The 25920-nt window shown below is 36.2% G+C and overlaps 1 protein-coding gene and 1 pseudogene across 2 annotated transcripts; one reads left to right on the top strand and one right to left on the bottom strand.

Moving 5' to 3' along the window:
* Positions 1-483: 483 nt before the first annotated feature.
* On the bottom strand, positions 484-19578 carry gopc (golgi-associated PDZ and coiled-coil motif containing). 2 transcript variants are annotated; one of them, XM_055187153.2, is made up of 9 exons: positions 19023-19578; positions 10197-10361; positions 8758-8781; positions 6373-6548; positions 5923-6088; positions 3675-3770; positions 3389-3553; positions 2939-3113; positions 484-2856 (listed from the first exon to the last, which is right to left on the bottom strand). In XM_055187153.2, the coding sequence occupies exons 1-9, from the start codon at positions 19302-19304 to the stop codon at positions 2738-2740; spliced, it is 1368 nt and encodes a 455-aa protein (XP_055043128.2). In that variant the 5' UTR covers positions 19305-19578; the 3' UTR covers positions 484-2737. The 2 variants fall into 2 exon arrangements, with proteins under 2 accessions (XP_055043128.2, XP_055043129.2); XM_055187154.2 differs by lacking the exon at positions 8758-8781 and having other exon boundaries at positions 19023-19577.
* LOC129430017 (nephrocan-like) lies at positions 19303-24433 on the top strand (annotated as a pseudogene).
* Positions 24434-25920: the final 1487 nt, after the last annotated feature.

The raw sequence follows: 25920 nt of genomic DNA, 5'->3' as shown, positions 1-25920 counted from the left end.
AAACTGTCACACACAGAGTGTAATATGGGCAGATTGCGCACAATGATCGCCTCAAACAAAGTTTAATATCAGTAGAAACTTGATGTCTTACGCAGAAATGTTTACAATTTTAGTACTTGTATTAATTTGTCCGTCGAGTTGAAACAGTGCGCGCGACGTTTGGACTACAGACACTTTTATAGTGTTTGAATACCTTTCATGGACATTTGTTCATTTTTATCGTTATATGGAAGAGTGACCATGAATATTCTTCAGAAATGTGTATGTTACTGATCAACTTGAAGGTAAACATGACTTTGAGGTAAGCAAGCAATGCTATTAAATATATAGCTAGGATTTCTGCTCTCATGCTACCCCCTAATGTTCAAATGCAGTACTGCAATGGTTAAAGAATATCTGCAACAAATAACATTCACATTTTCATGACCTTTAGCATAATGCAATGCAGTTTTATGTACCTATACAGAATCAAAACAGCAACACTCAGGGCAAATAAATTTAAGTTTATTCAAACATTTCATCATGTCATACATAAACTACACGTGTAACATTGATTCCAAATCTCCCATGTTACAGAAATTAGTACACTGAAAATAAAAAGCAGTGTTTAAGAAAGATAAATTGAAAAAAAAGAGTTTAAAATAATTTGCTTTGAAGAAGTAAAATGACCATCTGGGTTGTCTGTGCCATGCGCTGGCTGTGTGGGAAAAAACTAGTGCCCCAAGGAGACGCACTGCACCCGAGTCCATACTAATCAGTAACAAAGAAAGAACATAAGTTACACAAACAGCTCATTTAGCCAACCCACATACTGATAAGAGAAGACCATATGGCCAAAAGAGCTGATTGCCCTCATATAACATCTAATAAAACACCTGTGAAGACTACAGTGGGAAAAACAAAGCAGCAGAACATAAGTGTGATGATCATGAATAATGTAAGTATTGCACTAAGGCATAAGCATGTATTCTTCATTTAGGGCATATTTATATTGCCCATATGTTTATTTAAATATGGAGTAATCAGTGTAGGAAGATCTAGAGACGCAAGAGCTTTCACAGCAGAATATGTTGTTAGGAGATACATATTTCATACCGTGAGAGTTAGTGATATGTTAAATAAATGAATAATAAGAAAGCAACACTGATGATTATAGAAACCGTTATAGTGAGCTATACAGTAGTGATCTTACAATTCACAGATTTGAGGCACTAGAGCTAACTTTACTTAGACTGAATAGGGGGAAATGGGTGTTCAAAATCCCTAAAGAAAAACATTTTTATCCTTTATTATTCACACAACATAGAGTAAATAGGTTTGATTTAAATAAACTCATGTTGTTGGCTAAAAATACCAGTACTCTCCCCTTACCAGTTAATAGTAGTTAATACAGTAGGTACGTTCAATGACACTGTCGGGTCTAGTGGACACTGTTCAGCGTGGAAATGTTCAAAAATACTTGAGGGGATATGCAAGAGAAAATATCATCAAGCAATCTCTACTTTTGGTATATGTTTCACCCCAAATAAAAAAAGTAGAGATGCACCGATATATCGGCCAATAATCGGTTATCGCCTGATAGTTTTAAAACAGCCGATATATCCTGTCAATCAAAAGAGAACAGGAAAATTCAATAAATTTGAGCTCCGTGTATAAAAAATATTAAGAAACATCACTAGCTCAATGTTTAACATTATTTGTCTTTATAAGAATAAATAACATAAAAAAATTTAATATTCAGAATTTAGTTAATGCAAGTAAATATATCCACCAAACTAAACTATCGGTATCTGCACCGGTATCGGCAGATATCAGTCTGAATAATCGTCATAGATGGAATTTTTTTATCGGAGCATCTCTAAAAAAAAAAAACATTTTCTTTGACAAAAACATGTAATCTAAGTTTGGGGATTTTTTATGATAAATTTAGCATAAATGCACACAATTTATTAATTTAATTTAAAAAATCACTGTATTACATTATACACAATGCAAAAAAAAAAAAACTAGCGGTGAAACCCCAACAATTCTTTAGAATTCTCTCTATACATTTCTATTAACTAAATGGCACTCAAAAAAGTGTAAATGTGTAATGTAAATAAATCATGTGTGCATTTGCACTGTCCCGTTTCCATCCCTGTCACCTGACCACCCTGTCTGCAAAACAGGAAGTGACATCACTCTGGACCCACTGCTTTAGAGTACACAGGACAGCTAAGCAGGTTTATCAGCACAGACTCACACTAGACTAAAAGTGAGACATTAAAACTACTGATGTTTTATTTGAAGTTATGAACATACACTTTCTCTTTGCTATATCCATCTGCCCAGGCAATAGGTTCACGCCAAAAATGATAATTATGTTGTTATTTACTCTCCCTCAAACTCTACTGAAGGTCGTGATATGCATTGAGACAAAAATACACAAAAAAAGTTGAGACTCATATGCCATATTATCCTTAAGTAGCTCCTACTTTTTCCTCTAAATGCAACTATTATACCAAGATGGTGACTTAAATATGCGAACAATCCTGTGTGTCCGCAGAGAAACATGTCTTCTCTTCTCTCAGTGGTTCATCTCCAGTGGACGTCAAAACAGTCGGTTCTCCATACTGCATCAAACAAAGTATTTTCTTATCTTACATATTTTACACGTGCAGTCTTAATCTCTTTCTGCTCCTTATATATCCGGTGCTAATCCTCCATCTCCAGAATCATTCCCTCTTAATCTGGAGAACTAAGAGGAACTCTCCGTACATTCCTCTGTCTTGGAGATCTTCTCGTCTGATGGACTCTCGCTAGACAATGCTGTATCTCCATTCTCTGTTCTGTTCTTCACTAAGTGCTTTCCTACAGCTGTAGGAACAGATGTCGGGAGGTCATATTAAAGCAAATATGTTTATTTACCATTCATGCGATTCTGATTTAAGTAGCTTGCCTTGTAAGGAGGCAGAGTCAGCAGTGCCATTGTTCTGATTGGCTCCTGCTCCCTCTTCCATTTCGTCCAGGTACAAACGGTACCGATGGCCACTGTCGTCTTCGTACTCCACGTTCTCATCATCTGAGTCCACTTCTGGAGCCACATAAACCACCTCGAACTCGATCTCGCCCCTCTGTAGAGAAAGAAAAAAAACATGAGTCTCTAAACCTCCGGATTGAGCTATCGTTTCAGAATAGGGGCTTGTTTGTTAAACACTCCAGTAAGAAGGATTTAAAGGGAAATGTTCCTGTTTACACCTCACAAGCTGTTAAAGAGCATCTTAACCTTTGGTAGGCACTCAGCATGGGATTGATACACAGTTCTAAAAATAAATTATAGGTCACGCGCTTATCCTGTTGTGAGGAGCTGCAAACCAAATCTGACAGCCTATGTGTGCGTCTCTCTCACCTGCTGTGAAAGTATGGTGACTGCCTCTTTATGCTTGGCATCTCTCAGGTTAATGTTGTTAACTGCTAAGATGGCATCTCCGACGTGCAAGCCTCCGCAGCGTTCCGCCGGCTGGGAGGGGTGAATTTCCGAGATGAGGATGGGAACGCCGTGCTCTTTACCACCCTGCGTTATGCGGGGAACGCAAACATCAAATTAGGACATCCAAGAGAACTATGACTAATTTAGTATCCTTCAAAGGACATGGATAAATTATCTTACGCATGCAAGTAAAGGTTAAACTCACTGTAATGGAGATTCCAAGTCCTTCATGGTCTTCTTTAGTCAGAACAACTTTGCGTATAGGACCAACACCCTGAGTCTTCTTTAAAGAGTCTGTGTCCTGGACAAGATGATATACAGGAAAACATGCATTAGTTTTGGCATAAGGGTCAGTGACAAAACGGTTTGGCAAGATGAGAAATTCAAAAATCTTTTAAAAAACTTTTTTTGAAAGCATGCATCAGGTTTATTTCAATGCACATAGTGAATTTATGTTAATTTTATGCAATTAAAAAAGACTAAATGGACCTAATAAATGTCAAATGGTGTAACCGCCAATTGTGCCAAAGAATGAAAAAATATTAAATATTTTATCCACCTTGATGGCATGTAAGCGTAATAATAAAAAAATATATATGTAATTATACAGATATAATTTTATTAGTTATTTCTAAATGTAAATTTTAATGCGTTTTTGTAATATTGGTCCTGATATATGCTGAAAACAGTTCTGTTTTCTAATAATATTTGAAAAATTATGTAAAAATCTATTTAAAAATCATATTACACTAAACTAGATTATTATATTTTATTCCACATTTTTTATGAATATATGTAGATTTTCATTAAAATAAAATACTAGTTACACCAATTGACACAGACCAGTTACACCACATTGACATTTTTGCAATTATCCCCCAAATATTCTTTCAACATGAAATAAAACCAAAAATTTTAGAAAAAAAAAAGAATGAATGCAAATAATCTGCGAATTTATTTTGAAATTTAAAGGCACACCACAGAACTTTTTGGCCACTAGGGGGTGCTAGACATGTATTTTTCACTTCTAGCGCCCCTAGAGCCCACAAGCGCCGCAGCACTGTCGCAAAGGAAAGGAACTGGCCAACCTTAAAACTAAACTAAAAACTAAACATTTAAAACGCTAAACGATCAACATTTTGAGACAACAGGGAGAAACGCAGTCATGTTACAACTTTCTGATGAGGAACTCGTCGTGGCAGAAGCCATTTCTCAATCTGAAGGTTGCAGCCTCCAGATGTCGTATTTCTAAGCTGTATACGTCATCAAGACTGTCTTATTTCACAATATTAATAATTACAAAGTTGACTATTATACTTAGTTAATCGTAAATTGTTGCAGTATGCTTATGACTTGCGAATGTAATGCTCAGTTTACCTTAATAAACCAGGCTTGATGACGTATGCAGCCTGCAAATTTTTGACCTCCGGAGGCTGCAGCCTTCCAATTGAGAAACGACCAGAAGTATTTCCTTGCCTTTTTCAAACAAATATTGTTGCATCGTCTCTCTCTCTCCCTCGCCACCAGGATTTTCCGCAATGGCTCTCGTTTTTCCTCTCTTTTGTGTGAAAATTGTCGCTCCAAATCCAAGTAAACGGATGTGGTCCAAGCAGACCTAAAGGCTGCCGCTTTGTAATACGTCACGCAAGTGACAGCGGAACGTAGCAAATGAGGAAGAGAGAAGAGAGAAACGCTCGGATCTGATTGGTGAATGAATAGGGTATGGTTTTACACTGTGTGAGTTTGAGCAAGTTTGACTGCTATTGCATCCTGGATTGTAATGTAAATATCAAAGACACAGTAAAAGAAAGGTAAATACGTGAACACCGCATCTGAATACAGGGAACTATATTCAAGATAATCACCGTCATTTATAAAGAACATCGCATTTATGTATGAATCAAGAGTTTATATAAAAAAATTGCCTTAAAGGGGAATCGAACCCGGGTCGCCCGTGTCATAGGTCCGTGACACTAAAGACTGTGCCACAGAGTCACATAATAGCTGCTCTCTACATTCCTTAAGTAAGCCTCCAGCAAAATTCACGTTAAAAACAAATTGTGTGGAGTAAGTGACGTATCCCGTAAAGCAGTCGAATTTTGTAGTTTTTTTTTGTGCTCTGGTTACTACCAGAAGTTTTAAAATACGAGTAAAAGTGATACAGACCCCGTCAGGCTATTTTAGACATGTCATTCAACCTATTTAAAGTCGATGTACTATCACAAGGGTCTTGAAAATTTATTATGAAGGTTGAAAAATTACATGGTGTCACTTTAAACCCTTTTAAATTTAATTGAACCATACGGACACAAAATAATTAACGTCATGTCATTAACCCATAAGCATGTACTATTATTTGCTAAATGCTTTTATTTTAGATATCATGCATATTACATTCTTACTATACAAAGTGTGCTCTGAAAGATGGATTTAACAAAAAAGCTCTATCTTACATGGCCAGCGGGGGATGGCAGAGACTTCTTGGGGTCATTGCGCCCCCTGCAGGCTCGGATGACTGTTTTGTGGCGGTGCAGGTGAATCTCTGCTTCCAGCTGGTTCCACAGTTTGTCATGAGCTGGTCCTTTCATGTCCCGACCCAGCAACTGTATCTGCTGTACCCTAAAACAAAATTAAGAGCATTCAGCTTTCAAATGACACCAAGGCCATGTGTAATGTTCATGTTTACTCAGAGATCATGAGTGGGCATTTTCTGACAACAGGACAGCACTGGGAATTGTAGGATTGTTGAAAGCAAGCACTGAATGTCAAGTATTATGCACATAAGAGGCTAAAAAACTTGGGAGGCTTAAAAAACTTATCTCTTTAACCTCTCCATTTAGGAGACTGGATAACCTCAGCATAACAGTGATATACATTTCTTTCTTTAACCCGTGTTCTCTTACCTCCCAGCCAACTCCTTGTCTAGGTATTTGGCTGCCAGTCTGGCTCCATAAACCTCAGCCTGTAGTACGGCAATGTGCCTGCGGAGGGCCTCGTTTTCTTTTTTCAGCAATTTGACTTCTGCTTCCAACTTGGCCTCCTTCATCTTCTCTTTCTTACTGGCCTCCAGTTCCTTCTCCTGTGAGGTACATACAAAGAAAAAGTGAGAAGGTACAGAGTCTGTTGACTGGGCTAAAGGCTGATTTATACTTCTGCATCAGAACAATACCATAGTCATGTATACTTCTGTGTCGTTGTTTGTGCAGAATTACACATGACCACTAGTAGGCACTGTCCATGGCCATGGTTAATCTGGTCTGATGCATAAGTATAAATCAGGCATAGGTATGAGGTCACATCAAATCAACATTGATAACAGCCATTCTGATGAGCTGCCCAGAAATAGAAACCTGGGGTATCAACTTCACAACAATACAAAATGACAAACAGGAGCGATTGCCGGACAATGAACACTTTCTGCAGCTCACACAGAACACACAACATGTGCATGTACTATATATACTATACTATACAATTGCTAATAGTGTGACACGAATGCAGGCAATAAGGACAAACCAATATCACAAGCCCAATGGGTGAATGACATCTCTTTAATTGTTAAGCTCTAATAGTTCACCCAAACATAAAACTGGTCCATTATTTCCTTAACCTCTTGTTGTTCCAAACCTATTCCAGCCTCTTATTTCTTTATGTGGACTTACAAAATCACTTACAAAAAGTGTCATATTATCCATATGGCTTTTGTAGTCCATTTTGCAGTTTTGGCAAAAAGACAGGATATCTCAGGCTTTCTTCAGTTGATCGACACATGAGAATCAATGAGATTTGACGTTATCGACGTGCCGCCATATTTGAATTTAGCTTTTGCATGTAACTTCAGTTTCGCTAAATAAGTTTTATCTTATAAATGTGACCCTTTACCACAAAACCAGTCATAAGTCGCACAGTAATATTCGTAGCAATAGCCAACAATACATTGTATGGGTCAAAAATATAAATTTTTATGCCAGAAATCATTAGGATATTAAGTAAAGATCATGCTTCATGAAGATATTTTGTACATGTATATTTCCTACTGTAAATATATCAAAAATATGTAATATGTGTTGCTAAGGACTTAGGTTGCTAAGTGATTTTCTCAATATTTAGATTTTCTTGCATTCAGATTCCAGATCAGACAAATATTATCCTATCCTAACAGACCATACATTAATGGAAAGCTTATTTATTCATATTATATACACATGTCAATTTTTAAAAAATGACCCTTATGACTGGTTTTGCGGTCACAAATGTGTCATTTTTGGCATAAGGGTGAGTAAACAAAACTATAAGAGAATGGGTGAACTATTCCTATAAATGTCGGTGTGTTCCTCGTGCAAAGCTGTCACATATAGACCTTAAGAAGAATTAAAGGATTACTCCACTTTCATCAAAAAAAATGTACCCCCATGTCATCCAATATGCCCATGTCTTTCTTTAAAGAGAGTGAGAAGGTACAGAGTCTGATGACTGTGCTAAAGGCTGTTTTATACTTCTGCATCAGATCTACTCCGTAGTCATGTATACTTTTTTTGTCGTTGTTTGTACATACTAGCAAAACGATCGTAATTTTCGCCCCCCCCCCCAACTTTTTTTAACAACAACTGTGCATCTTGCACAATCACATCGAAAGGTCACTCATGACGAATGCAAAACTACCGCTCCAGTTTGGAGAAAGAGGACCGTTCCGACGTGTTGTATGTGGAATGATACTAATTAATATCCTTGTGTCAGTTTATTGTTTAAAATGTTACGCGTGATATGTAACTCGTGATCTTTCGACGTGATTGCATAATACGTAAGGTTGTGTTGGCGCGTCACACGGCCAGTGCAAGACATGTTTTTTTTGCAAAAATGACAATCATTTAACTAAATAAGACCGCAGTTGAGATTATTGAGAGCCCTTTGAAGCTGCATTGAAACTGCAATTCATCGAGGTCCACCAAAGTCCACTATATTGAGAAAAATTCTGGAATGTTTTATCAAAAAACTTAATTTCTTTTCGACTGAAGAAAGAAACACATAAACACCTTGGATGACATGGGGGTAAATTTTAGGATTTATTTTTTTTAAAGTGGAGTAATCCTTTAAACTACAAAGCACTAGTTATATGTGGACTAATTTTATGGTGTGAAATAATGACAGATTTCATTTTGGTGTGAACTATTCCTTTCTAATCTAATACACAAACAGAACATTAGTTTTCTATGAGAGACGTTGAAATGAACAGAAGCGTAGACAGAAAAGACGAGACGCTCATGCACTCAAAACCATGCAAAACTTACCATTTTGTCCAATGTGGAAACATGCTTCAGGTTGTAAAGAGAAAGAGAGGGTCAATGGTTAGAGCAACAGTGGTAAACAGGTTAGCAGGTTACAGAAGCATCATTAAGGGGCGGTCACACTACACTTTTTGTTCCATTGACTTTCATATGCACGCAAATGCTTCAGACTGGAAATGCAAGCTTGTGTGAAGATATTTCGCTGCGTACCAAAGTCTGGTGAACCCGTGAATCCGTTTGACAGACATATGGAGACATATGACCAGTAAAAAAAAAACGTGACATCACAGCATGGCCTTTCTCTTTACTGAAAAGCAAAGATCGACTAAGTGCTCCCCCACCCATATTCGCGGTAAGGTCCGAAAAATATTTGCATGCTCAAAGATTAGTGTGACCGTCCCTTTAGTCAACCTTATAGTAGCAGGGTTAAGTTAGGAAGACCTGACTGAGGCTAAAAATCTCCTGATCAAGAATCGTCCACTTGGTTAACAAAAGCCGTCTGATTGACATTTAAAGCAATCGATCACATTTCTCTCTTTTATTATGTGAGGTTTTATGTTATACTATTGTCATGTCTATATTATTAAGGATAGGTCATGATGGTTGACTAGTTATCCGACAACCAACACATCTTTCAGTGTGCTCTGACTGGACTCTAGACTTCAGTGATCCCAAAACCAGTCAAATTATATAGAGTAGTCAGTTCTGAAAATATGATGTTTTGCACATCCCTATAAACTGCACAGCCTAAAGTATGTGAACATCTCTTTCTAATTAGTGGACTTGACTAATCCAGCCACTCCCAATGCTGACAGCTGGATAAACAAAACCATACAGCCATATAATTTCTGCAGACATACAGACAGTCAAGTTTGTCAGATTTCTCTCCATAGGGACAGTGAACTGAGTACGTACAAAAGCAATGACAGATTTTAGGTTTTAACTTTATATGGATGACCATCAATGGGGCTCAATAATCAGGTGTTCACATACTTTAGACCAGTGGTTCCCAAACTTTTTCAGCGTGTGGCCCCCCTTGTGTACGGTGCATTCCTTCGCGGCCCCCCAAAGAAAATTTGTGACAAAAAACTTTTTAAAACTCAACATTTTAATTAAAAAAAACATCAAATTATACAAAAAAGTAGTGCTTTTGGTTAGTAGCCTTATTTTTTTAGGTTTAACTACACAGAATTGATGATAAATTAATGTATTTCATAAAATGTCATAAAACTGGGGCCCCCCTGGCATCAACTCGCGCCCCCCAGTTTGAAAACCACTGCTTTAGACTACATAATAATCCAATGGACCTCAGCATGCGTAGTGTCTTACAATTGTCCTGCAATGTGTCTGTAAACCAGGATCTGGCTACAAAACCTAGTTTCTTGTTAGCTAGATATATAAGCAACTGTAACAGGTGGATAAATGTAAGATTTTGCGCCCACCATTCTGTCCATGATGGAATCGGAGTCCACCGCTTGACCGGCTTTGGCTTGCAGTTTGAGCTGCATAGCGTGAAGCTGCAGAAGCTGTTCGTGGACATCTTTCTCCACCACTGCCTTCTCTCCCTGGACATCCGTCAGCTCCGAACGCAGGTCTACCAGCTGAGCCTGAAACACACACAGCATTAATAACTAGCTACTCAAGACTGATGAATCATGCTAAGTCATAGTGCTGATTCAAACTGTCTTAGTATCATGTATTACATCATCTTTCCCTTGTCCAGAATGATCAAATTCAAAGGATAATTGCAACCTTTAATTTAGGTCACTACATTATGTGGCTTTTGGTTGGCCACAGCAGTTCACGCCATATGGTTGAAATGACACAAGAGTTGGTCAGAGCTATGGCATAGCAGTTAGCGAATGTGGTTCAACACAACATGGAGTTTAAACCCAGCATGCACCACTTAATCATAAGTGTTCCTATAGCTCAATTGTAGAAGGATTGCGCTAGCAGCGCAAAAGGTCATCACGGGTTTGATTCCAAGGGAACAGACATACTGATAAAAAATGTATAGCCTGAATGTACTGTCAGTCACTTTGAATAAAAGCATCCACTTATTGCATAAATGTAAGTCACTTTTCTGCTAAATTCATAAATGTAAATATAATGTAAATGTCATTATTAGTCATTTACTAGCTGTATTGCCAACGTTAGGGTTAGGAAATTAATCCCTTAAAGGGACACTCCACTTTTTTTGACAATAGGCTCATTTTCCAGCTCCCCTAGAGTTAAACATTTGATTTTTACCGTTTTGGAATCTATTGAGCTGATCTCCGGGGCTGGCACTACCACTTTTAGCATAGTTTAGCATAATCCATCGAATCTGATTAGACCATTAGCATCGCGCTCAAAAATAACCAAAGAGTTTCAATATTTTTCCTATTTAAAACTTGACTTTTTTGTAGTTACATTGTTTACTAAGACAGACAGAAAATTAAAAGTTGCGATTTTCTAGCCGATATGGCTAGTAACTATACTCTCATTCCGGCATAATCAAGGACTTTGCTGCCGTACCATGTCTGCAGCAGGCACAAGTAGGGCTGAACGATTTGACCTAAAATCAAAACCTCGGTTAATTTAACATTTGACATCGGTTACGATTAATGAGCGATTATTATTATTTTTTGCCTCATAGTTCGCTGACAAGGTTTGCATTTTAAATATGCTCAGATATTAAAGGTGGGATATATTTTTCTATTGAAAGAGCATTTGTTGTTATCTTTGTGATTTTAAAAGAATTAAGTGAAGAGGAAAGTATTAGTTGTTAAGGTTATTTATTTAATATTTTGACTGAAATCAAAGCACACATTGCTTGAAATGAAAACATTTTAGTTTACTGTATACTGCAAGTTTCCTAAAGAAAAAGTAGAAAATAAATTAAAAAAAAATTTAAGTCTAGTACCTCAGGGCTTCAGACTAACTTTTTTGTCATTAGGAGAACTGTTCCCCATGACTGAAAATTTAAGGAGCACAAGCAGAAAATTTAGAGCACAACTTAAATCAGCCTGCAATGCAATTATTCACATTTCCCCCCAAAATAACTGCATTACTGAAAAATACTAAATAAACTTGACCATATGCAGTTGCTGCACATGTTATTATGCACAATTGATTCAACTTTCAGAATAGGAACTTATGAACCAAAGATTCATACAACCCACATGACTAATTCTAGCCATAAGATAAAGTTATATCCAGATAATGAGATGAGTGGCAGGGTAATACACATTGTATCCTTTACGTGTTTCTTGTCTTCTATTCAGTTTTCCTTAACTGGGCACTGCTATACAAGACCTTTACTCTCATCTATAATGTTTCTGGTGTTAATGTAGACTAGAAGTTCTCTCTCTCTCTCTCTCTCTCTCTCTCTCTCATCCTGCCATGTCTATTTAACATGCGCGGGCGCTCCCGCGTCTTCTCGCGGTTCTGAGTTTACGCTGGGCTGCGTAGACTCATCGGTAGATTCAATTGAGCGGGAAAGTATTAACAGGATTAAAAACCGAAATAACCGACATGATAAAATAGGGTCGGTTAACGTTTCTGAATTTCGGTTTCGGTCATTTTTCGATTAATCGTGTAGCCCTAGGCACAAGGATATTACACAGTGTCCGAAAATAGTCCCTTGGTAACTTTCAATTGCAGGGGATTATTTTCTGGCACTGTGCAATTCAATGGATTATGCTAAGCTATGCTAAAGTGGTACCGCCAGACCCAGAGAAAGGTTGAATGGTTTCCAAAATGGTAAAAATCAAATGTTTAACTGTAGGGGAGCTGGAAAACGAGCCTATATTAAAAAAAGTGGAGTGTCCCTTTAACTGCCGCTGTCCAGTGAGTTTACTTCAACATTTTGCGTTTAAATTTTAATCTATCACAACAAACTGTATATCATTGGAAAGTCGAATGTAGTTTTCATATTTCACAACATTTTAGCAGGTATCATAATGCAGTCCCAGTAATATATTAATTTGTGACAAGAGTATGCAGCAAACTGTTGACACCTAGTGGCCGTTGTTGGTAAAACCACTCACAGTGTAATACATTACAAACCTTGTTTTTTGAGATAATTTTATGTAAAAAATATATACTTTATTTATTATTATTTTTATTTATTACAATAAATTTAAACAAATATTTTCACCTCCAAAACTTTAAAGTGTCTTCTTTAAAGTGGGCATTTCACAAGACTTTTTTAAGATGTAAAATAAATCTTTGGTGTCCCCCGAGTACATATCCAAACTGCACAACATCCCCTCTCCCCTCTTGCTTTAAACAATATTTAGCAGATGTTTGTTAGATAAATAGGCAGATTTTGGTTTTAAAAAGATGCTGAGTTCATTTCTCTTTTCAACATTTCCTCTTCTCTTCAGAAGAACATGTATGTACTCTGACACAACCATTAATAACCACAGCATGAGTAAATAATGAAAATTTGACAGCACCGCCACTAGAAATGCCTCAGTCCTCCAATATCTCAGCCTCTCAAGTAACGTGCATGTTTAAAGGACAGATATAAAGTCATCTCATAGGAAATTCACTCATTTATTTATGTGCCCGGCCTGCATCAGGTCACCCTAATATTCAGCACTAACACAGCGAAGAAGTTTGCTTTTTATCTGCCAACACTGAAACAGATAAGCGTTATGGCATTAGTCAAATGTGATTTACAATGTATTTTATTTGTATGTGTGCTTCCTGGGAGTTAAACCCACAACCTTGCTGTTGCTCATCAAATATGACAGAGGAACAATGTCGGATGTTATCTGCTTTTAATAATAGTGTGTATAGTCTGTGTGCTCTATAACACTTCTATTGGAAAAACATGTAATTTCCATTTAATTAAAAGTAAGACTAGATTTTGTGACTCTGAAACAGTGGCTCCAAAGGGAGTTTAGCATGTGGGAGGCAGTGGACTGTAACAAGAGAAAAATGCATTAGTTTTGCATACTGTTTACTGAGACCTTTCACACAGTGGCAGCCTTTAGAAATTGTCTCCCATTTAGACATCTGAGGGGATATTTTAAAATTGAGTGGATTAAGTCAGAATGAAGTCAAAGTTTACCCTACTCATTTGTGTGCATTATTATCAAATATGATCAAATCTGCTATGCAACTGTAAAGTTTTTCCATAAAAACAATCAAGATACAATCTAATCTCCCTTTAAATGTTTCATGGCATTGTCTAAGGCTACGTTTACATGACCACGATGTAGTAAAAAACTGTGAAGGGTTCGCATTTTTTATCAATTTCACTTACACACGACAACACTGTCAAAAAGATCCGCGATTACACGGATCCGTGAAAACTCAAAAATATTACCGTATTTTCTGGACTATACGTCGTCATACTTTTTTTCATAGTTTGGCTGTGGTCCTGCGACTTATAGTCAAGGGCGACTTGTAAGTCAGTATGAATTAATTGTGACCTATATGAACCAAGAGACAACATTACCGTTTACAGCCAAGAGGGTCCACTATCTGCTACTCCTGTATTTATGTAATTCAATGAATTCAGTGATGTGAAATGACGAGTCTCTGAACTTGCTGCGCGTTGGCTTGTTCTGTTCCTTTAGCCTATTCAGCCTTCCAGGTATGTTCAGTATGCTATTATGTATTTTGTAAATAACTGTTTGTATTGCGTTAACGTAAGGACACCTATTCAGCCTGCTGTTCTGTGTGCTATTGTTTAGTTGAATAACTTGCCTTTCCAGATTAAATGTCTGTTCTTCAGCTTGGATTTTGTAAAATAATTTTCTAAAAAAATGCGACGTATAGTCCACTGAGACTTATACATGTTTTTTCGTCTTCATGACGCACACACACACCTATTAACTGAATTAACAGACTCGCACAGTTATCACAGATTCACGTTTACTTAGTTTAAAAGGCCTTGTTCTCAAAAACTTGCATGTTGTAACCCCTTTTTCTAAATTTTGCATTTTCAGGACCCCAAAACAACGTTGCTGTGTAAACGAAGAGCCAAACAGCATAAAAACTTTTTTCGGTTGAAAATATTGTCATAAAACGGCCCCTAAGCCATGATGTTAGTGTACTTACTAACAAAAAGGTACAAAGTATATAATAGGTGCTATCCTGAGAATGGCATTAACAGCACAAAGGTCATGGGTTTGATCCCAGGGAACACATACTGATCAAATGCATATTTATAAAGCACTATAAGTCACTTTGAATAAAAACATCTACCAAATGCGAAAATGTAAAACCAAGGATTTTGGATGTGTACCATGCTAAATTCAGCCAAAATATGTGGCACCACAGGGTCTCCATCATGGTAAAATGAATCCCCTGATGGAAGCTTTCATAATGGACTATGAGCTTTAATAAAGACCCATTAACAGGTTTAACAAGTGCTGGGGAAAAGCAGATGATCAGAGCTGGTCAGCCTGGTCTCCTGAGAGGCCTAAAACAACCAACACATAGCCAAGACAACAATTACCTATACAATGACAGGACAACCCTTACAGCAGCATATAATAGAAAGATGACCTGCCTCCTCTAAAAGGAGCAAGTTATGCTGCCATGTGAAATTCAAGTATATTAAAAGGCAGATATATGGTAGTATTAAAATCATAGGAAACATAATACCAGAATCTGGCTCAGCAGGTTTAACAGGCTTAGGCTATATAACGCTGCAGTTTTGTCTACATCAACAATGTTTGCATACTGGTCAATATTTTGCCCACATAACAAAAATAACGACGATGGATATATGCATGCATTTGAATGTCTATGAACACTTGAATTATTTAGCAGACCAAACACATTTGAATCTTGATTGTTCAGATGGGGAGAAAGCATCTATACAGTATGTGGTTTGTTTTGAAGAACACTAATACGTATTATATACAAAGCTCACGGGTGTGCATTCTGATTTACATATAGTGACTTAGCAGATATTTTTAACCAAAGTTACACAGGCCTATATATTGTCAAGATATTTTTATAGATATACTTGATAGGGATCGACCGTTATGGATTTTTGTTTCATCATCCTTAGCCAATGACCGATACAGGCTGCCGATTTTCTTGAGCCGATATTGCTTTTGCTCACTCAATTTACATCATAAAAATGACACAATGATGATGCCAAATGTTACAAGTCTCAATTTTAAAAAGTTACATTTATAGAACTTAAAAAAACTATATTTAACAAATAGTAAAAACAGGTGAGGATGCTATGGAACCATCTTTTGATATTGTCATGGAAAGGTTAGTTGTTTTTAGTCACATGACCTGCAATCGCTTGCGGCTTCCAGCACTCTGTCTGTAAATAATGGTGGGGACAAAAATCGGCGAACACGGCAGCCCCATATCGGCCGATGCCGATACACATAAAACGCGCAATTATCGGCCCGATCGGTCTATCACTAATACTGGAATACTTATATCACTGACAACAGTGGTCCGGCCAGGATATTGTCATTTAAAAGTGGAGTTGCAGCCCTCAACTGATGTTTATGTTGTCATTTTGTGTATTGGCCACCAGTTGTGTGATTGCAATACCAGTTTTGGCCACAATCCTACATACTGTTCCTTTAAAAATATAGTTACCACCAAAATCATTATTGTATCAGGTCAGTATTAAAAAAGAAAATTTTTCATTTTACGCAAAATCCGATATCCGGCATGTTATTCTGTCATCTTTTGTTCCTTTTTTTCAAACCACGACAAACGCCAGTCCTCCTTCACTGCAGAATGTCATAAATCCGCTTAACCAATCACAGCGCACCATTCCACGCATTGTAAACAATAACGGTGGCGCTTTGAATACACACGGATTCCTAGTTTTCCTCATCTACTTTGTACTTCGTGATCAACAAACAAACAAAAACAAAATAATACTTTTGATCTATTATGAAATTGTTGTTCTTCATCTTGTTCATGATGACATTTTATTATTGTTGTAATTAATTTATAGCATTAACAATATTCATTTTGGGAGTGATGACTGATTGAATGTATTTTTGGTCCAGTGCCTGTATATATGGTATTAGTATTGACCAAGTTCAGAGGTTGTCATACACTGTAAAAAATTTCTGTAGAAATTACAGTATTACTGGGTATTACTGGCAACTAGCTGCCAGTAACTTACCGTAGATTTTACATTTATGTTATTTACTGGCAACATTTTGTTCAAAGTTTAATGAACATGAAACATTTTTAGACTTTATCTTCTACAGCAAGTTACTGGCAACCAACTGCAAAATTACAGCAAATTTTTTACAGTGTATGTCGGTCAACTTACATTGTTACTTAAAAAATAACTTTTATATTGATTAAATAGATTTATAGCATTTGGAAGAAAAAAACTTGTCAAGGATTTATTGCATTTGGAAGAAAAAAACTTGTCAAGGATTTATTGCATTTGGAAGAAAAAAAACGTGTCAAGGATTTATTGCATTTTGCTGAAAAAAGAATCAGTTTTTATAATAAATCTTTGAAAATCAAATGATGGATTTGATTTGAATAACCTTAAGATGCTATGTGAAAGTTTGTAACAGAAAATAGTGGTTTTCATCTTGTCACTGTCTTGGTATAGAAAACACATTTTTATCCAAATTAGTCAAAATGGATTTATTGCGTTTTGGAACCAAACTCTTAACTTATTGTTGCAAAGAACTGCATTGTAAAATTTCCTTCTAGGGGTCAACCAATTATCGGCACCGATATTAAGCATTTTATGGTTAACAGTATTTGCCATTTTCAAAACCGATTTGCAGGTAAAATAAATTATTTTTTTTAGACCAGACATGTACAATGGTGCAAAATGTAGGTTATCAATTTACTTGATCTGTAATAATCAGCATCTGCCCTGAAAAACATATATTGGTGTATATATATATATATATATACTCCGGGTTTAATTCCTTCATGATGCATACAGATTACTGGAACACTTTAAACGGTAGATTTCCATAAACATGAAGCCATAATCTGAAAATGTATGGCTTGTTAAAAAATCTACTCTAATTCAGGATATAATCATTTAAAGTGCAACTATTTCATTGCTTAAAACTTTTTTTGTGTATTTGGTATAATACAATGTGTTTGCGTGGTTTATGGTTAAAAACATACTAAGTCCATATTTCTTATAGGAGCATTTCACCCGTAGAAACATTAATCTTTATTGAAAGTGGGTGATATTTGTAGTCAAAATGTAATATAAATTTCGAATTTGGTGGCTATTTGACCGAGAAAAGGGGTGTTTGTAGTCTCACCCCCTTAAACAAGATATTGTACTTCTTCTTTCTCCTGTCTCAGCGGCAACTGAGGAAATGATGCACGACCATTCAAAAACATTACTGGGGTTCTAACTATACAAAGCTTAATGCAAATGGGTGAAGTGTCCCTTCATGGCTTATCATTTATCAAAATATCTTCTTCATCATTTATCAAAATCAGGGCTCAACATAAAGGACTGCCCGGTTGCCCGGGGCAAGTGTGAGAGACGTTCGGGCCAGTAAAAATTATTGTCACTTGCCCGATAGGGCCAGTGCTTCACCCTCAGTCACTAAAAAATATTTTCATCAATGTATATTATTTAACATCTTGGAAGCAGACATTTACTTGGGTAAATCATGACAAAAGAAACAATGGAATATTTTGCTGTCAGTTTACAGGTAAAGCAGAAAAGTTGGGAGCCTTTTTTCGTTGGAACATGTCTGTTGTGTACAATTATATTTGACTTTTGAATTATTATTATTTTTTTTATTAGGGCCAGTGAAAATTTTGGCAGGGCAAGTGAAAACCTAAACCAGTGACCCGACCAGGCCAGTATAAAAAATTATTTGCGTTGAGCCCTGAAAATACTTCCATAATATATGTTTTCCTACGATGGAAGTCAATGGTTACAATCAGCTGTGTGCTTACCATCATTAAATATCTTATTTTGTGTTCATAAAAAAAATTAATACAGGTTTAGAACAACACAAGTTCAGAAAATGATGTCACCTTATTTTCATTCTTGGGTAAACTATCTCTAAAATATAATATCCTTCCACTCTATGGCTTTTTGATAAACAAATCGTTTTAGATTGTGGTTTAAATGAGTCAAGTGGTGGTCAGGGCTGTGGCTTAGCAGTGGTAAATCACAACATTGAGTTCGAACCCATCTCGCAACGTTACCCAGGTATGCAACCCAGTTTTAGATCAGTTTGGACAACAGCATAACTCATGTAATGTTTCAGGGCTCAGCCTGAGATCTGTCTTAAGACTTTAAAGCATAACATCAGGATCTTATTTCTCACCTCCAGTTTGTGGTTGAGTTGAAAGATGGTTTGTGCTTTATGACAGAGCTGAGCGAAACACGAGCTGAGACTGGTCATCTTCTGACGGCCCTCATACGTGATATCCGATTGATCCGGATCTATCTCTCCCATTAACAGATCGACATCCACAAACGCCTTATCGAACTCCTTTTCCAGTACTTCCAACCACCGGAACATGGACATGCCGGATCCGGGACTCGAAACGGGACCGACGGAGAGGGCCGAACCCGGAGACGCGGCACCGACGGCGGATGCGGACATGTTCGACACCGACACGGATCCAGGAAGAACAGGCAAAAACCCTCAGATATCAGATATCGTCTTTTTGAGGCCGATCAGCTATCGGTTTTAAGTTACGTAAATAGCGGGATTGTTAAGGGATAAAGAGTAAAAGTGATCGCGGTAGAAGTGATGTTTTTATGAAGGTTTATCCGCGCTCTCATCTGACCAGGAAATCTGAAATTGAATACAAGTCAACAGCGTAGATCGATTAGTTTGGTCTGCCACACGGTGAGCTCCGTCGATGAGGAAACCAGCTGATAGGCGAGCGAATCGATCGCTGAGGAATCAAATCAGACCTGCGATTTTTTTTATTAGCTTATTTTATAATAAACCTTAAATTACTATTTTTATCAACCATTTTATTATCACTGTCACTGACATATTGAAACTTGAAAATATAATTGTCGAAACTATTATTGGTTAAATTATTAATAATGATATATTCATAATTTAATATAAAATATTATTTGAAATATTTAATTTTAAATTAAAATTGCATATTATTGCAATTTATATATTATATTTAAAGTTAATTAATATCAACATTAATGTTATTAAATGTCAATAAATAAATAGTGATAGTAATAATATATTGCCATTAAAAATGATTAGAAAAAATGTCTTCTACAAAAGTGGGTTTTATTCAGATTGTGTAATGCTGTATAAATGTTTTTGTATTTGAAGGGGACTTTTCACAATACTTTTTTAGGTTGTAAAATAAATCTTTGGTGTCCCAGAGTACGTATGTGAAGTTCTAGTTCAAAATACCGCACAGATAATTTATTACAACATGTTAAAATTGCCACTTTGTAGGTGTGAGTAAAAATGTGCCATTTTTGGGTGTGTCCCTTTAAAATGCCAATAAGCTGATCTCTGCACTAAATGGCAGTGCAGTGGTTGGATAGTGCAGATTAAGGGGCGGTATTATCCCCTTCTGACATCACAATTTCAATGACATATTTTTTTCACATGATTGCAGAGAATGGTTTACCAAAACTAAGTTACTGGGTTGTTCTTTTTCGCATTTTCTAGGTTGATAGAAACACTTTGGACCCAATTATAGCACTTAAACATGGAAAAAGTCAGATTTTCATGATATGTCCCCTTTAATTCGTGGTAGAAAAAAAGTATGATATAGTTCTTTAACTTCTTTTTTTCTTTTTTTGAATATATTTGGTTTAACTAATTGGTTTAATGTTTATAAAAACATTTCTTCCAGTCTCTCTCATCATCTATTATTATTATTTTATATTAACCTGTTTTTTATAGATTATTTTAACAGTCCAAAACTATAAAAAATAATCAGGTCAAGTTAATATTACTGAATGGAAAAGAGCCAGATAGGAAAAGAGGAAAACTGCAAATAGTTCTATCCGTACATTTTACCCTCAAAGTGCTCATGGCAGCTATGTATGTCCACAAATCTGCTTCTGTGAACACATAACCTCAGTGCAATGTTTTAGGGTTCAGTCTGTGCAATTGGACATCTCAAAATATGTAAGGAAAATAAATTTGGAATACAATCATCTAAAAGAGTTTAAGGTATTTATTGTTTTTTTATTGCTATATTTACATGCAATATATTGGATTAAAATCATGTCCCTGCACTTGATGATTCATAAAACTTTAAAAAGTCTTATTCTAAAATATATTGAAATTCCCTTTCCACTAATGTCACTTCAACATCCACACTGGCAATTGAATCAGTCGAAAAATTTTCAGCAAATTCACATTCAAGCCTGTTTACATTCTGGTATGTAACATCCAATTCCTCAGTCCAGTCAATTCCCAGTGGGTACTAAATGAATATTCAGTTTAAATTGGCAAAATTACAAAAGTCATTAGCAAAAGTGATTCAAAATTACAAAAGTAAACATTTCGTTTTATGTCCTTTTTCACTTTTATACTTTAATCTAATAAAATTTAATTGTTAAATAAAAATTTTATTAAATTTTTAATTTATCAATTTCATTTATTTATTTACATAAACACTATCTAAACTGTTTTTCCCCTTATTATAGGTCAGAGATTTCTCTGGTCTGCCCAATCTTAAAGAAGTAATTGTTTCATCAGGCAGGGTGGAGAAGATAGACACCAACATATCCATATCTCATTAGCATTAAAAACTCTGGACCTTCAAAAAAACAAGTTGAGACACTTTCCCAGAGGTCTTCCCTCTGGCCTGGAAATCCTTCATTTGGGTCACAACAGGATACACAGCCCCCGAGAGTCTTTCCTGTTGGGTCTCAAAAAGCTACGGGTCCTGAACCTCCAGAATAACCAGATAAGCAGCCTGCATGCCAACACCTTATCATTACTTGAAAACCTTGAGTGTCTCTACCTGATGGCAATAAAGTCAAGTCAATAAACGGTGCCCCCAGGTTACCCATGCTAAATATGCTAATCATGGGAAGCAACCAAATATCTTCGATATCTTCTGATTTCTTCTCTACACTGCAGCTTCTAAAAACTTTGGATTTGTCTTTAAACCTCCTAACCAAAGTCCCTTGTGGCCTTCCACAGTCTCTGATTCATCTAAACCTAGACAGGAAGCAGATGCGATCGCTTAAGAATCATGACATGATGTCCCAGCTGCACAACCTGGCAACTCTTTCTGTCAGCTTTAATAGACTCTCAGTGGACAGGTCTTCGTCTGCCTGGCCTCTCTGTGTGTAAACTGGCTGGAAATCATTTATGTATGCTGCCAGGCAGGTTGGGCTCTGAACTGGAGAAGTTTGACTGCAGGCAGAACAACATTCAGGAAGTCACCTTTCAGCAAGAAGCAGGGATGAGGCAACTTAAACATCTCCTTTTGGAGAACAACACCATCCGCAATTTAGAAACCCATGCATTAAGGAACTGCATGCAACTTTCTAACCTGGCATAGAACAGAATCTTCTTTCTGCTGTACCTCACGGGTAATTACTTTATGCAATTTAAACTAAGTGTGCACAATATATCACAGATATTTTATGATATCGGCAGCATTTTTATATTAAAGGCGGAGTCCACGATGTTTGAAAGCCAATGTTGATATTTGAAATCACCTAAACAAACACGCCCCTACCCCAATAGAATTTGGACCTTCTGTTGATAGACCCGCCCCACACATACGCAACCCGGCAAGGATGTCGGTTAGTAGACACGCCCCTTACTGCTGATTGGCTATAAGTGTGTTTTGGTAGTCGGCCCGTCTCCTTTTCCAAAGCGTTTTTCGCACATTGTGGACTCCGCCTTTAATGACATCTGCTTGATTTTGCAGATATTGGTAACAGACCGACTGGTACTTTATAATTTCTTCATCTGTCAGAAATAAAGGCACAAAAGCTTTCACTGGGACGCTACCCTTTAAATGTCCATTTCTTGTGAAAAGGACATTTCACAAGAGTTTTTAAGATGTAAAATAAAACGTTGGTGTCCCCAGAGTACATATATGAAGTTTTAGCCCAAAATATGAAATAGATAATTTATTATAACGTTTTAAAATTGCCACTTTGTACTGCAGGTGTGAGCAAAATGTGCCGTTTTTTGTTGTGTCCTTTTTAAATGTAAATGAGCTAATGAAATACAAACACTGATTGTTATGATGGTGGTTTGTTATAATTGACACTCAATTGTGCTCTCAATTATTTTCTCTCTCTCTCTCTGCACAAAATGACAGTGCCGTTGTTGGATAGTGCAGATTAAGGGTCTGTATTATTATAATAAGATCCCCTTTTGACATCACAAGGGGAGCCAAATTTCAATTACCTATTTTTTCACATGCTTGCAGAGAATAGTTTACCAAATGATATGTCCCCTTTAAAAAGGTCCTAATATGCACCCTTTAGGTACAAATATGTACTTTTGGAAAGTGTACCGCCCCAGTGACATCTTTTGTACCTTTCTGGGAGTGTACAAATTTGTTTTAAACTTGAAGAATCTGATTTCATCTACACTGTAAAAAAAAAATCAGCATTTTTGTCAAATCAACATATTTTACTTTAACTTAACAAATTAAGTTAAACAATTTCAACTTGTTTTTTAAATGTTATGTCAACTTATCAAACGTCACAATTTAAAATAGTAGGTTGAATTGACTTGCAAAATCAAGTTGTTTTAACTTCAAACTGCATTTTTTACATTTTAGTTATAAAAGATGTTTTCGGATGACTGGTAGAACATACTATGAAACCATTAAAAATAAAGTCTGAGATTTTGTCATTTTTAATTGTGATTATAATCTAATTGTGGAAGAAAAAAAAACATGTGAGACAACTTTGTTGGCAATCTATTTTATGCCATATGTCTTTTTCTGGTATAATTGTTTATAAATTAAATATGCTGTCCATTGATTTTAATCATAATTGAAAAATGTTCTTTATTGTATAATTTTGTATCATTATCATTATATATAGAACTTAGGCGACTACAGGTCTTAAATCTTCGCAAAACAAACTCTCCACCCTGCCTCCACTGAAGTTCCTACCAAAACTAAAGGTTCTGTATCTGGATGGAAACCCATGGCAGTGCAGCTGTAAACTACTTATGGTCAAAAAGACCCTTTTAGCACAGAATGTAGTAATCAATGCTGATTTCTGCAGCAAGTCGGTCTATGGATCACTTGACGAATGGCGAGCTTACGTATTGGCACAAGACATCTGTGAGGAGCAGAGTCAGCAGAACTTATTGCTTGAAAGTCAAACTGAGCACACAGCTGATGAGGAACATGATGATTATGATCTAGAACCCTAACTGTGATATAACATAACTGTCATGTTGATGCTTCATGTACAGCCTTGTTCCTCTTACTGTTTTGTCTTCAGTATCTCATTAGGATTAACAATAAACAGATTTTAATTTCATGTCTGTATCTATTGTGTGAACATCTTCCTCCCATAAGTGGGAATATAAGTGGGTCACCGGTGACCATATTATTATAAAGTGATGGACAAATTTATCTGATGGTAACATTTTCAGCTATCATGTATACGCCTTGATATGATGGACAAATTTAGCAGTGTAAGTCAATAAAGACAAAGGTGTCCACAAACAGAAGCACAGTAGCATAGGGGTTAAAGGCGGAGTGCACGATTTCTGAAAAACGCTTTGGAAAAGGGATTCGGGGCGACTACACTGAAAAAAAAAATCCTTTCAATTTACGTAATTTTAATGTGTACATCGGTCCCACATAATCCGATTGTGTAAAACCAACATAATTTTCCTCATTTAATTTTTATGTGTCAGACCAAAACATTTTAATTGTTTTAAGTAGTGTAATATCAATATGTTGACTCAAAGTGCTATTTCTCTTTACTATAACACATTTATTTTGTAATGTTTAAGTAATTTTATTATGTAAGGGGACTAGATTTTCATCTCTAATTCCAACATGCTTTTTTAATGCTTATATTATGGAATTATGTAACTGTAAAGCAATTTCATTATGTCTCTGGCACCAGAATAATCACTCATAATTATCCAAATGTTATTTATTTATTTTTTAAATACAAAATACATTTGCATTGGCATAAAAAGCAAAGAGTTTTGAACAAATGTTTAGTGATAATGAGGCAAACCACTGCTTTCAGATCATCAATTCATTTAAATCACTACACATTAATTCAATAACAGTCAATAACTATTACAACAATCAGCACATGCAGTACATACATAAAGGGGCAATTTCCCAAACAGGTTGTAGATTAATCCATGACTAGGCCCTAGTTATATTAGGATATTTTTTACAAAAAAAAAAAAGTTTACAAACAAACCTACCTTACAAAAACAACACTGGAGTACATCTTGAGACAAAACAATGGCACTGATATATGTCAAGATATGTCAGTGCAATATGTTTTCAATTTAAGGCATTGCAAAAGTCTGGGACTAGGAAAAGCCCCATCTGTGAAACTGACCCAAATGTTTAAAATATAGTTACTATCACAGTAGATTTAGAAGTGCTAAAACACAAACACTGCATTCCAAAGAGAAATGCAAAACAGTAAGTACTATTATTTTTTAAATGGATTTACAAACTGGAAAATATCAATCCTTCAGAAAGTCAGAGCTACAGCATTTGTATAAACTGATAATCAAAGATTCAACAAAAACAAAATAGAACAACCATTTCCAAAATCAACTCTGAGCAGCAAACTGTTAATGTTTTAATAAGAGAAAAAAAATGTAAAACACATAAACAAAGTCAAAAATGAGCAGCACAGTCTTTCTGATCCTTTCACTGAAAGAAACTGTTCGTTAAAGTTACGCTCAATGCAGTTCCATTAAAATCTTTTGGATTTCCTCAAAAATAAAGCGGAGATCAGGATAGGTCAGGTTTAAGGCATACATCAGCTCAAACAACATGGCACGATGTTGCAACACCTTCACGCCTTCCAGGACTATACAAAGATCCTCTTGATCACAAGAAGCATGTTGTTCGAGAGCACAAATCCCAACATTGGTGTCTTCAAATGACCTCACTGATGCTGACTTCATCCATGCCCTGTACAAAACAGACCAATTTAGTTAAAGAAACAGAAAAAAAAAGTTACTGTTACAATAAAAGTGTCATTGGAATTAGTACAATGCAATCGAATATAAATGTAAGTATACA

This window comes from Misgurnus anguillicaudatus, chromosome 18 (genome assembly GCF_027580225.2).
Source record: "Misgurnus anguillicaudatus chromosome 18, ASM2758022v2, whole genome shotgun sequence".
NCBI lineage: Eukaryota > Metazoa > Chordata > Actinopteri > Cypriniformes > Cobitidae > Misgurnus > Misgurnus anguillicaudatus.
The sequence above is the reverse complement of the archived record's forward strand: the minus strand, read 5'-3'. Positions and strand labels throughout refer to the sequence as shown.